This window comes from Gadus morhua, chromosome 13 (genome assembly GCF_902167405.1).
Source record: "Gadus morhua chromosome 13, gadMor3.0, whole genome shotgun sequence".
Lineage (NCBI taxonomy): Eukaryota > Metazoa > Chordata > Actinopteri > Gadiformes > Gadidae > Gadus > Gadus morhua.
This window is the reverse complement of record NC_044060.1, coordinates 7,568,889-7,581,715: the sequence shown is the minus strand read 5'-3', so window position 1 is coordinate 7,581,715 and position 12,827 is coordinate 7,568,889. Positions and strand designations below refer to the sequence as shown.

Below are 12,827 nucleotides of genomic sequence, written 5' to 3'. Positions count from 1 at the left end.
TCGTTCTGCTAGTGCAACGGGCTGATCTCGCGGCTGTGGTCTCGCGAGAGGTTGATTACATACGTTGGAAAAAGATGGACGTCGGTGGAAACGGTGGTGGATTAGCAATCAATAACAAACAGAGAGCTATGCTGCCCAACAAAAGTAGAGGCGAATTCATCCGGAATCAAAGGAAAGATTCCGAGGTAAGTCGTGGACCCGTTAACCTACCTCAGGATTCCCTAAACGACATTCTTCTTCGTTCTTTCTAATGCACATTGTTTTGCGACACTGTTTTGCTCTCAACAACTAAGCTAGCTTCCTGATGTAACACCCTCTTTTTGTTAATCTGCGAAAAAACACACATGCAACCCAAAGTACCAACAAATCCCCATATTTAAGTGACAATCTAGAGGGAGATTGCTAAAACCATGATGGTTGACGTTAGCCCTCGTTAGCAAAAGCTATGCTGGTGTGCCAGATGATCACTCAGTAGTTTACAGTGTCCGTGTCAGAGAAACCTGTTGAAAACTAAACCTTGGTCTCACACAACCGAGTCAGACGTCGCATTGCAAAACAAATACAGATGTGTTGCATAAATATCTCCTTTGATCCCCAAGTGTACCCCAGATTTAGCTTGTTTGACTTCTTTGTACGTAGTATTCTCTAATGTTTAGTGTCCAAGCAAACACAATCCCTTTGGTCCTTCGTCAACCAAATCCACTGACAGATGTGAGCAGATTAGTCCCCTTCAACTTAACTGTTTCATCATCAGATATGATAAAATATCGCTGTGTTGCACGTTGAAAAAGCACAAAATGTTGATGAACATTAGATGCGTTCACTGCCGTCATCTCAAAGGTAGAAAGACCAAGACATTTTGCATGCAACGCTGTCAGGAGATACGGTTTTTCTTTGGTGTTTAAATGGATTATGATTTCAACTATTGAATATTTTGTTCTCAGGGGATGTCAGAATCTCCGGACCTTGAGTTTGACTATGCAGACACTGACAAATGGACTGCAGAGCTGTCCGGTATGTACAGTGGATTATGTTGCTAATCTGGTTCAGTTCCTACTGCCTGTGAATTGTATACATTTTTGTCCAGTTTTAAATTGTTGGTACGTTTCATTCCAGAGCTATACAGCTATACAGAGGGACCAGAGTTTACGATCAACAGGAAGTGCTTTGAAGAAGACTTCAGAAGTCATGGTAGGTCCTCCGACACATCCAACTTGCCTGCATGATAAAGTGGCATATTGGGTACATTACACCTAACAACAGGGTTCAGGGATGTTTCTAAACCTCTTCCTCTCCGCCGTGTCTAGTGCCCGAGAAAAAGTGGACGGAGTTGGACGCTGCGCAGCACAGAGCGCATGCCATGCAGCTGCTGGACGGCCTGGAGGTCATCCGGAGAGAGAAGAGGCTCAACGTGGCTCGGGCCATCCTCTACATGGCCCAGGGTGAGTCCCTCTCATCCTCAATCCATCTCAAGCGACAAAAAATCAGAACCCACTGTCCGGTCCTTTTTTCAGTGTCCTGTTCACGAAGGCATCAAAAAAATAGTGTTTCATCTGCGCTGGCATTATGTGCGTCTGCCCCCCCCCCCCCCCCCCCCCCCCCCCTCACCTCCGTTCAGACAGTTTTCCGTTATACCTGGGCAGAGTAATAAGAGAGCGCCGTGGAGGCATTTTCGAATTTTCAATTTTCATCAACAACCGAGATGGCGGCAGCTGAGTTGTCACACGTTTTGTTGCTCCGATTTTTTTTTTGGTCTGTCTAATAGCATCCAGAGGCAATTTGGTCGGCTACCCGTTGACAATCAGATATTAATTAAGAGGGTTCCAGATTCCAGACTTCCAGACGATTAGGTCTGGCAACGTCGGCCTGTAAAAGGCAATACAAATCTAGAAAATAATAGTCATAATACTAGTGACAACACGCTAGACACTATTCTAAAAGCACTTCTGAGAGATCAACAAACATCCCCCACCCCCTCTCAGTCCCCACTTGCATTTAATCCCTCACACACATCCAGAGCCAAAATTGCTTTCAAGTGAAAGTACCATGTGTGGAGGCTTATTGATTAAACATTGGATTTTGTTGTGTCTCTGTCCGTCTGTTTGTTTGTATCTCCGTCTGTCTGTCTGTCTGGGTGTGTGTAGGTACGTTTGCAGAGTGCAGCTGTGAGGCTGAGGTGCAGCACTGGGTGCGGTACAACATCTTCCTGCTGCTGGAGGTGGGGACCTTCTCAGCTCTGGTGGAACTGCTCAACATGGAGATCGAGTACGTGTTCTGCATGTCACTCATCAATGTGCATTCATGTTACAAAAGTTACACGTCTCATCCGTTTTTTGTGTTATGGATGCTTGCCACCATTTATTTAATTCCAAAACCACAAATGAAAGCCCTCCCATTAGCAGATTCATTGCATTCTCTGCCTAAAATAAAAGATCATCTGAAGGAGAATTTGGGTAATAAATAAATACCAATAAAGTTATCTAATTCCATTCTCTACTGCTAAAGAGTCAGTGATTCAGTCTCAACACGTTACACAACAAGTTCATGGCTTGAATGTGTCCGCTGTGTCTCGTGGTCACAGTAACAGCGCGGCCTGTAGCAGCGCGGTGAGGAAGCCGGCCATCTCCCTGGCGGACAGCACAGACCTCCGGGTGCTGCTCAACATCATGTACCTGATCGTGGAGACCGTGCAGCAGGAAGACTCTGCGGACAGGCCAGAGTGGAGGGCCATCAGAGACACCTTCCAGGCAGAACTAGGTATGCCGCCAGCGTGTGTGCCCTGATAACCTTTGGCACTGAAGGTCTTCAAGTGGACTTTTAAACATTGTTTGCGGACCGCCCCTTGTTTCCTGTAGGCTCTCCCCTGTACAACAACGAGCCCATCTCGGTCATGCTCTTCGGGATGGTGACCAAGTTCAGCACCGGGCATGCCCCGCACTTCCCTATGAAGAAGGTCCTGTTGCTGCTGTGGAAGAGTATACTGGTGAGGAACATCTAACCAGCAGATCAGTGGTAGAGTGTAGGGAGGGACGCGGGCAGTGAAGTGGAATGGTTCAGGTGTTTGACTCCCCGCCGGGATATATTCTGGGTTCAATCCCCATTTCCTACACAATAACTACTAAGAGAGCTAACCCCTCCCTATTCGTTGTTGAGCTGTATATCTCTACGCTGTTAGATATTACTATCGGAAGTAACACTTGGTTCATTTGCAATTTAGTTCGCACCGGTAGTAACGTCAAATATAATCGTCCAGTAGTATATAATAATATAGTCCAGTATTTTATTTCGTTCACAGCTATTATTATTATATTTATATTTTATTCTAATCATTTCATGTCCAGTTTGTGTTTCACTTATACTTTTTTATTTTTATATTGCATTGTTGAAGGAGCCTTCAACGCCAGCGACTGCTGCTGTAATTGTTGTTTATAGGACAAATAGACCATCTTGAATCGTGAATCCAACGTTGACTCGTGGACCGTCGCTCTGTCCCCCGGCTGTGTAGTTCACCCTGGGCGGCTTCGAGCAGCTGCAGAACATCAAGGTGGGGAAGCGGGAGGAGCTGAGGTTGCCCCCCCTCCCCGAGGACAGTATCCGGGTCATCAGGAGCATGAGGGCGGCCTCCCCGCCCGCCTCCGCCTCCGACCTCATCGAGCAGCAGCAGAAGCGCGCCCGCCGCGAACACAAGGTAAGATGGCCGCCACGGGTCAACTCGGAGTTGTCACATGATAGATAGATAGATAAATACTTTAATAATCCCAGGGGGAAATTATTTTTGTCACGAACTCCAGATATACATACACAAATATTAAGAATAAAATATAATGCAAAATATAATATTATATATATATATATATATATATGATATAAATATATATACATGCATAAAAGATACAACCTAAGAAATACAAATAAACAAACAACATTAATTTAATTTAATTTATTTCATGTCGGGGCTGGATAATTGTGAAATGTCCAATTCAGGTTGAAACCTGAATAATGTTGACTGTTCATATTAAGTTTACAATTAAATAGATTAAATCAATTTATATGAAATATAGATTTTTTGCTGGTATAGAACACTACAGGTATTATTTACATCTCCGGGCATTGATTGAGTACTGTAGCATCAATTCTTGGGACTTCCTGTGTCATGTTAATACATTTACATGGCGCCTTTCTCACACTCAAGGTTGCTTTACAGTGTCATGAGCACGCACGGAACAAGACGGCACAACACAAATAAAAATAAATACAGAGGGTCTGGGCGGTGGTGCAAGGGGAGAAGGGTTCTTGAAACAGATTGGTCTTGAGATGAGCTTTAAACAGAGGGAAGGAGGTACAGTAGACGACGAACGCAAACGGTCGTCCAGCGTGGAGGGCTGAATAGCAACCCTGTGTGTTTCCCAGTCGCTGACCAAACAGGACAACCTGGACGCCTTCAACGAGAAGGACCCGTACAAGGCGGACGACGCCCGCGACGAGGAGGACGACCACGACGACAACGACAACGCCCTCGAGACGGAGCCCTTCCCCATAGAGCGGGACGACGTCATGCCCCCGCCCATACCTCACCCGCCCTCCGAGAGGGTGTCCTTCCCCAAGGGCCTGCCCTGGGCCCCCAAAGTCAGGTGTGTGGCTCTTGATGGAGATGGATGCACCATGTGTCACTCAGTTTAAGGAGGATCAACTCAAAATGTCGGGGTCGCTCTGTGGCCTTTACTTTAATTGTCTCCATTATGATTTATGATGATGATATTGTCATTTTGTTGTCTTCACAGGGAGAAGGACATTGAAAATTTCCTCGAGTCAAGTAGAAGTAAATTCATTGGATACACTCTTGGGAAGTAAGTCTCAGTTTTTATGAGAAAATCAAGATGCATTTTGTGGGGTTCATTTGCCTACTCCTCTGCAGATGATCTGGTTTTTTAATTATACATTATTCTACAGCGATACAAATACCGTTGTTGGCCTACCCAGACCGATCCACGAGAGCATTAGGACACTGAAGCAGGTATTGCTGTACAGATGGCTATTACTCAAAAAGATTGGTTAAGGTATCTTTGTCTCTTCTGCCATTTCATCTTTAATTGTGTCCCTTTTTTTTTTTTTAATAGCACAAATATGTCTCGATAGCAGAGATTCAAATTTTAAAGGAGGAAGAGTTCCAGAAAACTCCACTGTCAGGGGTAAGTTGCAACAAGCACACTGCCTATGCCACCCCTTTTACCACTTTCACTTTCACCATCACTACTACAACCATCAATACCCCTAGCAGGATTCACCACCACTTCTACCACTATCACCATCGACCGACCACTGCCAGCACCACAAACACTACCACGATCACTAACACTACTACCACGATCACTACCACAACTACCACTACCATAACTACCACTACCATAGCTGCTACCCCTACTACAACCACTGCCGCTATTAATACCCAAACTACCACTTTCACTTCCACCACTAAATATCCTTCATATTCTATAGCGTAAATATGACGTTATTTTCTCTGTTCACAGGGGGAAGAGGATGTAGAGATGAGTGCCATCGAGCTGTTATACCAGGGTATCCTGCCCAGCCTGCCTCAGTATATGGTAACTACTCCAGCCCCTGGGGTTAACCTCTATACCAGGGTATTGTACCCATTTTGCCTCAGTTTATGGTATCTACCCCAGTCCCTGTGGGTTTAACTCACTATACCAGGGTATCCTGCCTGGCTTGCCTCAGTACATGGTACTGCTACTCCAGTCCCCGTCTATTCACCTCACTACCCCGGGGTATTCTGCCCTTCTGCTCTACCCCCCCCCCCCCCCCCCCCCCCCTTCACTCCAGATCGCCCTGCTGAAGATCCTGCTGGCCGCCGCCCCCACCTCCAAGGCCAAGACGGACTCCATCAACATCCTGGCCGACGTGCTGCCAGAGGAGATGCCGTGAGTCATGTGTCTCCTTCTCGCTGTCCGCTCCCAGCTGTTCCCCCCCCCCCCCCCCCTCCCCACCTTAACTCACGATGAAACACACACGGAAGTTTCGCCTGCCAAAGTCAAGCGGGACAATAAACCGGCATTTATTGCTGCTGTTTTCTGTTTTGTGTTCGATGTGTCAGATAGACGGACTCAGGCTGTACATGGACAAACAGGGCCATCGGTTGTATTGGTAATAATCGTGTGTGTGTGTGTGTGTGTGTGTGTGTGTGTGTGCGCGCGCAGGACCACCGTGCTCCAGAGCATGAAGCTGGGCGTGGACGTCAACCGCCACAAGGAGATCATCGTCAAGGCGATATCCGCCGTGCTCCTGCTCCTCCTCAAACACTTCAAGCTCAACCACATCTACCAGGTGACCCACCGGTCCCACCGACACGTCGCCTCTGTTAGGGTACTCTCAGCACCACTAGTAGGCCGGTCCATGCGTCTGGTCTTAACCCTCTTGGGTTGTTTTTCTCCTTCTTCTTCCCAGTTTGAGTACATGGCTCAGCACCTGGTGTTCGCCAACTGCATCCCCCTCATCCTCAAGTTCTTCAACCAGAACATCATGTCCTACATCACGGCTAAGAATAGGTAATGCTGCTCTGTGGTTTGTGACGTCCTCTGTGAATCCTCGCCATGTTGGAGAAGCTTGTTGACCTCGTCTCGTGACCCGTTCTCTCCCTCTGCAGCATCTCCGTACTGGACTTCCCGCACTGCGTGGTGCATGAGCTTCCCGAGCTGACCGCAGAGAGTTTGGTACGTTTGATTGTTTTCATCACAGTAGGTACGAGTCGCTATGTGAACGACGGCAGCGTCGTTTGGATGGTTCCCGTTTCCTGCGAAGGATGTATTGACTTGCGTTTTGGTTATTTATTAAGCGATGATTTATGTTCTGCCGTCCACAGGAAGCGGGAGACAACAACCAATTCTGCTGGCGGAATCTGTTCTCCTGCATCAACCTGCTGAGGATCCTGAACAAGCTGACCAAGTGGAAGCACTCCCGCACCATGGTGAGGCGACAGCTCCTGACGGGAGCAAAGGGCTGGTTATGGTTCCACGTCGACGCAACGCAACGGGGTTTACGGACCCGCTACGTCCTTGCGGACCCTCCTTGCGTCCACCGCAAGGGCCTGACGTGCACCTCCCAAGAATTGTAACCCGACGCAGAACCGAGACGGGTTCACGACTGCGTCGAAGCGTCTGCGTGGTCCTTGCGTTGGAACCATAGTCAGCCCTTAAACCCTGGTATCACCCTCTTCAGTGTTCCCCCAGAAAATGTCTTAGTCAAGGAGCGGGGGGGGGGGGCTGGGTTGAGGGGGTCTTCGATGAGGGTTTCAGTTTGCAGTAATATATACAACCACCTGATGTCGCCGTTTCAATTCCATTCAAAAAGCTTTACGGCATGACTTACTTCACCGATGCATTATTTAACTTTTATTTTTTGTACTTGGTGGAAGTATATTTTCTTTCCCTACGATAGTTTTGTAATTTTTTTTATTTTTTTTATACATTGGTAGTCAAGGCGGGGCCCTATTGTTGTTCAGGCGGCCGCCTTAACCATACAGTGATGGGGGACGCACTGCTCCGACCCTCTGTGAAACGTGTGTCTGTGCTGTTCCAGATGCTGGTGGTGTTCAAGTCGGCCCCCATCCTGAAGAGGGCGCTGAAGGTGAAGCAGGCCATGATGCAGCTGTACGTCCTGAAGCTGCTCAAGGTGCAGACCAAGTACCTGGGCCGGCAGTGGAGGAAGAGCAACATGAAGACCATGTCGGCCATCTACCAGAAGGTCCGCCACCGCCTCAACGACGACTGGGCCTACGGAAACGGTGAGACGGTGACTGCACCTTGAGACCGGCTGAACCTCAGTGTCTTCATGAAGATCTAATCCTTCAATGTGTTTGTATCGATTTGTAAGGTTTACTTTGGACTGTATTGGACTTGGACAAAAGAAACCTTCTACCCCCACTACTCTGAGTGTGATTATTGTCAATATGGGTTAGGGTTAGATCAAGACTCACAGATCAATTAATCAGTATTATTAGTAGCCTACTAATAAAATTCACTGTTCAATCTTTGAGTAGAAAAATGTATCCCTGATCCATAGAACTAGATTTGAGTCTGCAAGTGACTCTAAACGATGTGGCCGGTAGGGGTTATTGCCACTAATTCAACACGTAGCATGTGGCTGTGGTTGAACAAAGTGTGTGTAATGTGTGTCCCAGACCTGGACGCCCGGCCCTGGGACTTCCAGGCGGAGGAGTGCGCGCTGCGGGCCAACATCGAGCGCTTCAACAGCCGCCGCTACGACAAGGCCCAGAGCAACCCGGACTTCCTGCCCGTGGACAACTGCCTGCAGAGCGTGCTGGGCCAGCGGGTGGAGCTGCCCGAGGACTTCCAGATGAACTATGACCTGTGGCTGGAGCGGGAGGTCTTCTCCAAGCCCATCTCCTGGGAGGAGCTGCTGCAGTGAGGAGACGCAGAGACCCGCACAACAATCATGTATCCTGCTTTCTGCTCTAAGCATACCCCCCCCCCCCCCCCCCCCGTTCAACTCTAAAGGTAAATTTTACTTTTAAATCTCAACTCATTTTGGCCGAGTTCTGTATGTCTGTTGACACGGAGTAATACAAACTTGGTTAGTCTATAAGTCTAATGGGCACCCCGGTGTCATTTGAGGACCCCCAAACAACTTCTGGATTTGCAGTTTGACAAACCAAACTGCTTTTGATTCTTGATCAAAGTAATCAATCGAGTCCATAGATTTAGGCTATTTATGATATTTCATATCAAAATAGCCGACCCATCGCATTCGTTTTGCTTTTAGCTTGTTTATCTGCGTTCTGTATTTTTTGTGACAGAACCAACGGTTTGTATTTTTATCGACTATCTCTTGTAAATGCATAATCCAGCTTTGTTAGAAACCATGGGGGGCAGCCCTCAGCTTGCTTACCAGAGCCTGCGTAGTGCCACTAGCCTGCCTGTTGGCACCAGGTCCGTTCATACACTACACATGTTTTTACCAATATGGGTAACCCTTTAGTTGACATGGTAACGCATGAGAGACTCATCGGCACTTTGGAAAAAGCAAATAAATTCCACATTAGGCCTTCTCTCTGTCAACTGAAGCACTGCCGAAATATACTCCTTTTTCTTATGTATCAACTTTAAAAGACATACGCATGGTCAAGAGTCCTTCATTTGATAGTGTTTCTACATTTTTAATTTACCGAACTCCACTGTACTTCAAGATGGGCCAATAGTGATATTTTAACACTGAAACACAAGTTCTTAACGTTCACGGGGACCCGAATCGGCATGTCGTGCATCAACCATAACTGTAATATAATATTTCTTGGGTACCTTCTTATGCTTTATATTTGTGGACCTGTTATTCTATTTTTAATAATTGTATGAAAGAGTTGACCTCCTGTTGATCGGGCGACGTCTGCGTTGACATTTCTGTACTGTTATGATTTGCGTGCGATCTCCTGTGTGGTCATCATCGCGGGTAGGGACCATGGGAAGGGGACACTGAACAGTTGGGGGTTGAATACTAGATTAGTTGATTTATTAGTCCACGTCTATTCATTATCAGACATGCGTACAATTTCTCAACCCAAAACATATGCTCCTCTTAGAATGTGTCTTCTGTTGCTCCCTAGTGGTATACAGTACGTATGTGGATGTGTGTGTATATAGGTGAAGTGTGTGTGTGTGTGTGATGTGGCAGGGAAATGTCTACATTTAACCTTTAGGTTTGGTGTAGTTCTTAAACCTAATCGGGTAATCGTGCTCAGATTAGCACTTTATCCATGTTTAAAAGGTGATGCTTATTCTACCGTATTTCAATGAATTGATTAGATCTTAATATTTTGTCACCCATTACTTTGTATGGTTTGAATTCTGTAATAAAAGTCATACTCATCATTTGTCTTTGAAGTATTTGTATTCACGGGGGAGTGGAGATATCTAAACGTATTCTGTACTGTATATGTGTATTAAGTTTGAAACAAATCAATTTAATATTCAAGTAAATTAACCTCATGGAAATGCAGTTTTTTTTTTACATGTCAGTAAGAAAGGTGAAATGGTACTTTTGGTACTTACGGTACTTTTGGTAGACCTAGTCCAAAAAACCATGGGACCTGTAATTCTCAAATTAAAAAGATTCCCAACTTTTTGTTTTGTGATATTAATTTATTACTCTAATCATGAGTCTAATTCACATACAATCATGACGACTGACAAAACTCATTTTATTTTTGACTGCTGTAGACACCCTGAGGGGAATCTCTCCCTTACAGACTGTGCTTTAAAGCACAGTTTGGTAAGACCCCGCGCCCCAAAGGATAAAGGATCTCGGAAACTAATAGGCACATTCATGCACAGATAATGTACACACACACCCACACACACACACACACACACACCAAACATTCAGACTCCGGCACTAATACAGAAGAGCTAGAACCCTCGTTTGGCTACGAGAGTTATGAGGGTGATTGTTGTACAGTCTGTTCAGGTGTGTTTAGCGTACAGTTAGCTCCTGAAACGTACATGTAGGATATTGCTTTTTCAAAGACTGCTTGAGTATCTTAACGACCATATATACATAAAAACGAACAAATCAAAACGATATTTTGGGGATTTCAGGTGAAAAAGTGCAATTGTATTCACATTCAATGTTAGCTCACATGTACCTTTTAAAAGGGTTTAGTCATGTTTAAGACATTAATATAATGTTACTTTGCTTGGGGAAAATCGATCAGCTGAGTTTGACGACATACACAAATTTACATCTTCAACAAGGGGTTACATGATGCACTTATAAGCAAAGCGAATCTGTATTTTCTTTGTAATAAACATGACTACTAACTAACTAAAATCTCAGGACACAGGCTATAGCAGAGGTGTCTGAAGACTGGAGCATTTCACCGTAACAGAAGGACAAACGTTCAAGGAAGCTGAAGCAAGTGAAACAAAACAAATAAATGAATGCTTGCTACTCTCACATTACAAGGCTATGATGAGATTATTCTACAACAAGATTGGACCCATATCTTCAATCACCTTGATGTAGCCACCACATTCAAATCAGATTCACACACTACAAAATAGAGGTACAACACACACTTAAATTGCACATAAAACTAATTGAAAATAGAATCTGGTCACCTTTTAAATTGATTACTCTGTTCATCAATAAAATATACACACAACATAGACAGCAAATATATCTAAATATAAATATAGTCTTTAAATCCCTAACACCATGGCTTTTGAATATTGCGATAACAAAAATAATGTTCACGTATTCAACACAAGGGAAGCTTAGATGATTCACGGATGAGTAACACTTATACAAAAATGGCGTCCTACTTATTATTTGACTACGATGATTGTCTCCTGGGGAGGATGGCAGTTCAACCAGAAGTTACAATGGCTTCTTAAGAAACTCTGGTATATTCTGAATAACCCGTCATTCTGAACAAGAAATACACAGCAGAGTAGCAACTGGGGATAACATAAAGAGGATAGTAAAATAAATTATCTGTACATTTTGGCCTCTGCAAGCATAGACGTGACAAAAAATGTGAGGTTTTATAATGGTTATCCCATTACTCCTTGACAGTATCAGGGACTACAAGGTAAATCTTAACCTAGAAAAACATTTTTTTTTAATATCACTATTGTTTTGAAACACAGCAAACAGGATTTTGTGGGTTCCTTTTGTAAAACAGCAAATCCCTTTTCATTTCATGGGGCAGCAAAAACATGTGCAGAAATACTTATTTCTATGTGCTTGATCATTGTGTTTTTGTGTTTTTTCCTCTTTAGCCTTAACATCACTTAAGAGTTGTAGTCTGTGCTAAATCAGAGTTCACGTAGAATTTTTGTGCGTTATAATTTGTGCTCTAATTTTCTGTATAAAGCCCACCATCTCCCTTTGTTGCAGTATGGGCTTCATTTTAATAATATTTTGTGGGGTATAAATGTGTGCCCGCAATAATCAAATATGTCTTAGGCTTTTGCAGGGCAATAGTTGCAAAACAAACTGAAATACTTCAGTTGGTGGTCAGCAATAGTTGTGCCGTGTATTATTTGTGCTATCTGACCAAAAATGTTCCCCAACAGCTTTGTGAATATTTTTTTCGCACAAAATATGGAATATTCATACAATTTATTTTGATATCATTAATATTAATACTTTTTACCAGAACATCTTGAAAATTGTTTATGTTTTTTGCAGCTCATCTATTGTTTTGTTTTTATGATTTACCTGTGAGACAAAAGGGTTATTTTCACATATTACTATTTACACTTGAGTCGACTCTGGTGGTCATGACCGGAAAAGCTACGTATGAAGTATGACCTCATATCTACACACTGTAGCAGCATCGTGAGAGAGAGAGGGAGAGGGAGAGTGAGAGAGAAGATCAACGACGCAATGTCTCTCCATTAGCCCAACATAGTAACCCATTACACGCTTTTCCTAGTGCAGTGCATCGTCAAGGTTTGAACATGGAATAGATATGCACAATATTGCTATTGCAGACATTGGAACCACTGCCTAATACGTCAACACAAATTAACCTATGGTTATAAGTTGACATGGCTTTGAGGGCCTTTGAGGGTTAAACCTCAACTCAACTAGTTGACTCACACTGAACTCTGTATAGCTCCTATATACTATGAATAGTCAATTATAACCTTGTTGGTTAGAAGTTCCCTTCCTCTGGAATCCCATGTGCTTATCAGCATGGACGATACTGGAAGGAACAATTAAGTATTATTAATATACCTTGGTAACACTTTGTAACTCAAACACTACTACCACTAAATACTACACTACAA

The 12,827-nt window shown here is 44.3% G+C and overlaps 1 protein-coding gene across 1 annotated transcript; it reads left to right on the top strand.

Annotated features, from left to right (window-relative positions):
* The first annotated feature begins 31 nt into the window (after positions 1-31).
* On the top strand, positions 32-9,899 carry strip1 (striatin interacting protein 1). Its single transcript, XM_030374830.1, has 20 exons — positions 32-185; positions 945-1,014; positions 1,117-1,191; positions 1,308-1,442; positions 2,145-2,265; positions 2,582-2,757; positions 2,856-2,983; positions 3,506-3,688; positions 4,411-4,631; positions 4,782-4,847; positions 4,951-5,014; positions 5,118-5,189; positions 5,529-5,603; positions 5,842-5,939; positions 6,216-6,342; positions 6,463-6,563; positions 6,662-6,728; positions 6,878-6,982; positions 7,594-7,798; positions 8,195-9,899. Exons 1-20 carry the CDS (start codon positions 75-77, stop codon positions 8,440-8,442), a joined length of 2,448 nt encoding a protein of 815 aa, XP_030230690.1. The 5' UTR covers positions 32-74; the 3' UTR covers positions 8,443-9,899.
* Positions 9,900-12,827: the final 2,928 nt, after the last annotated feature.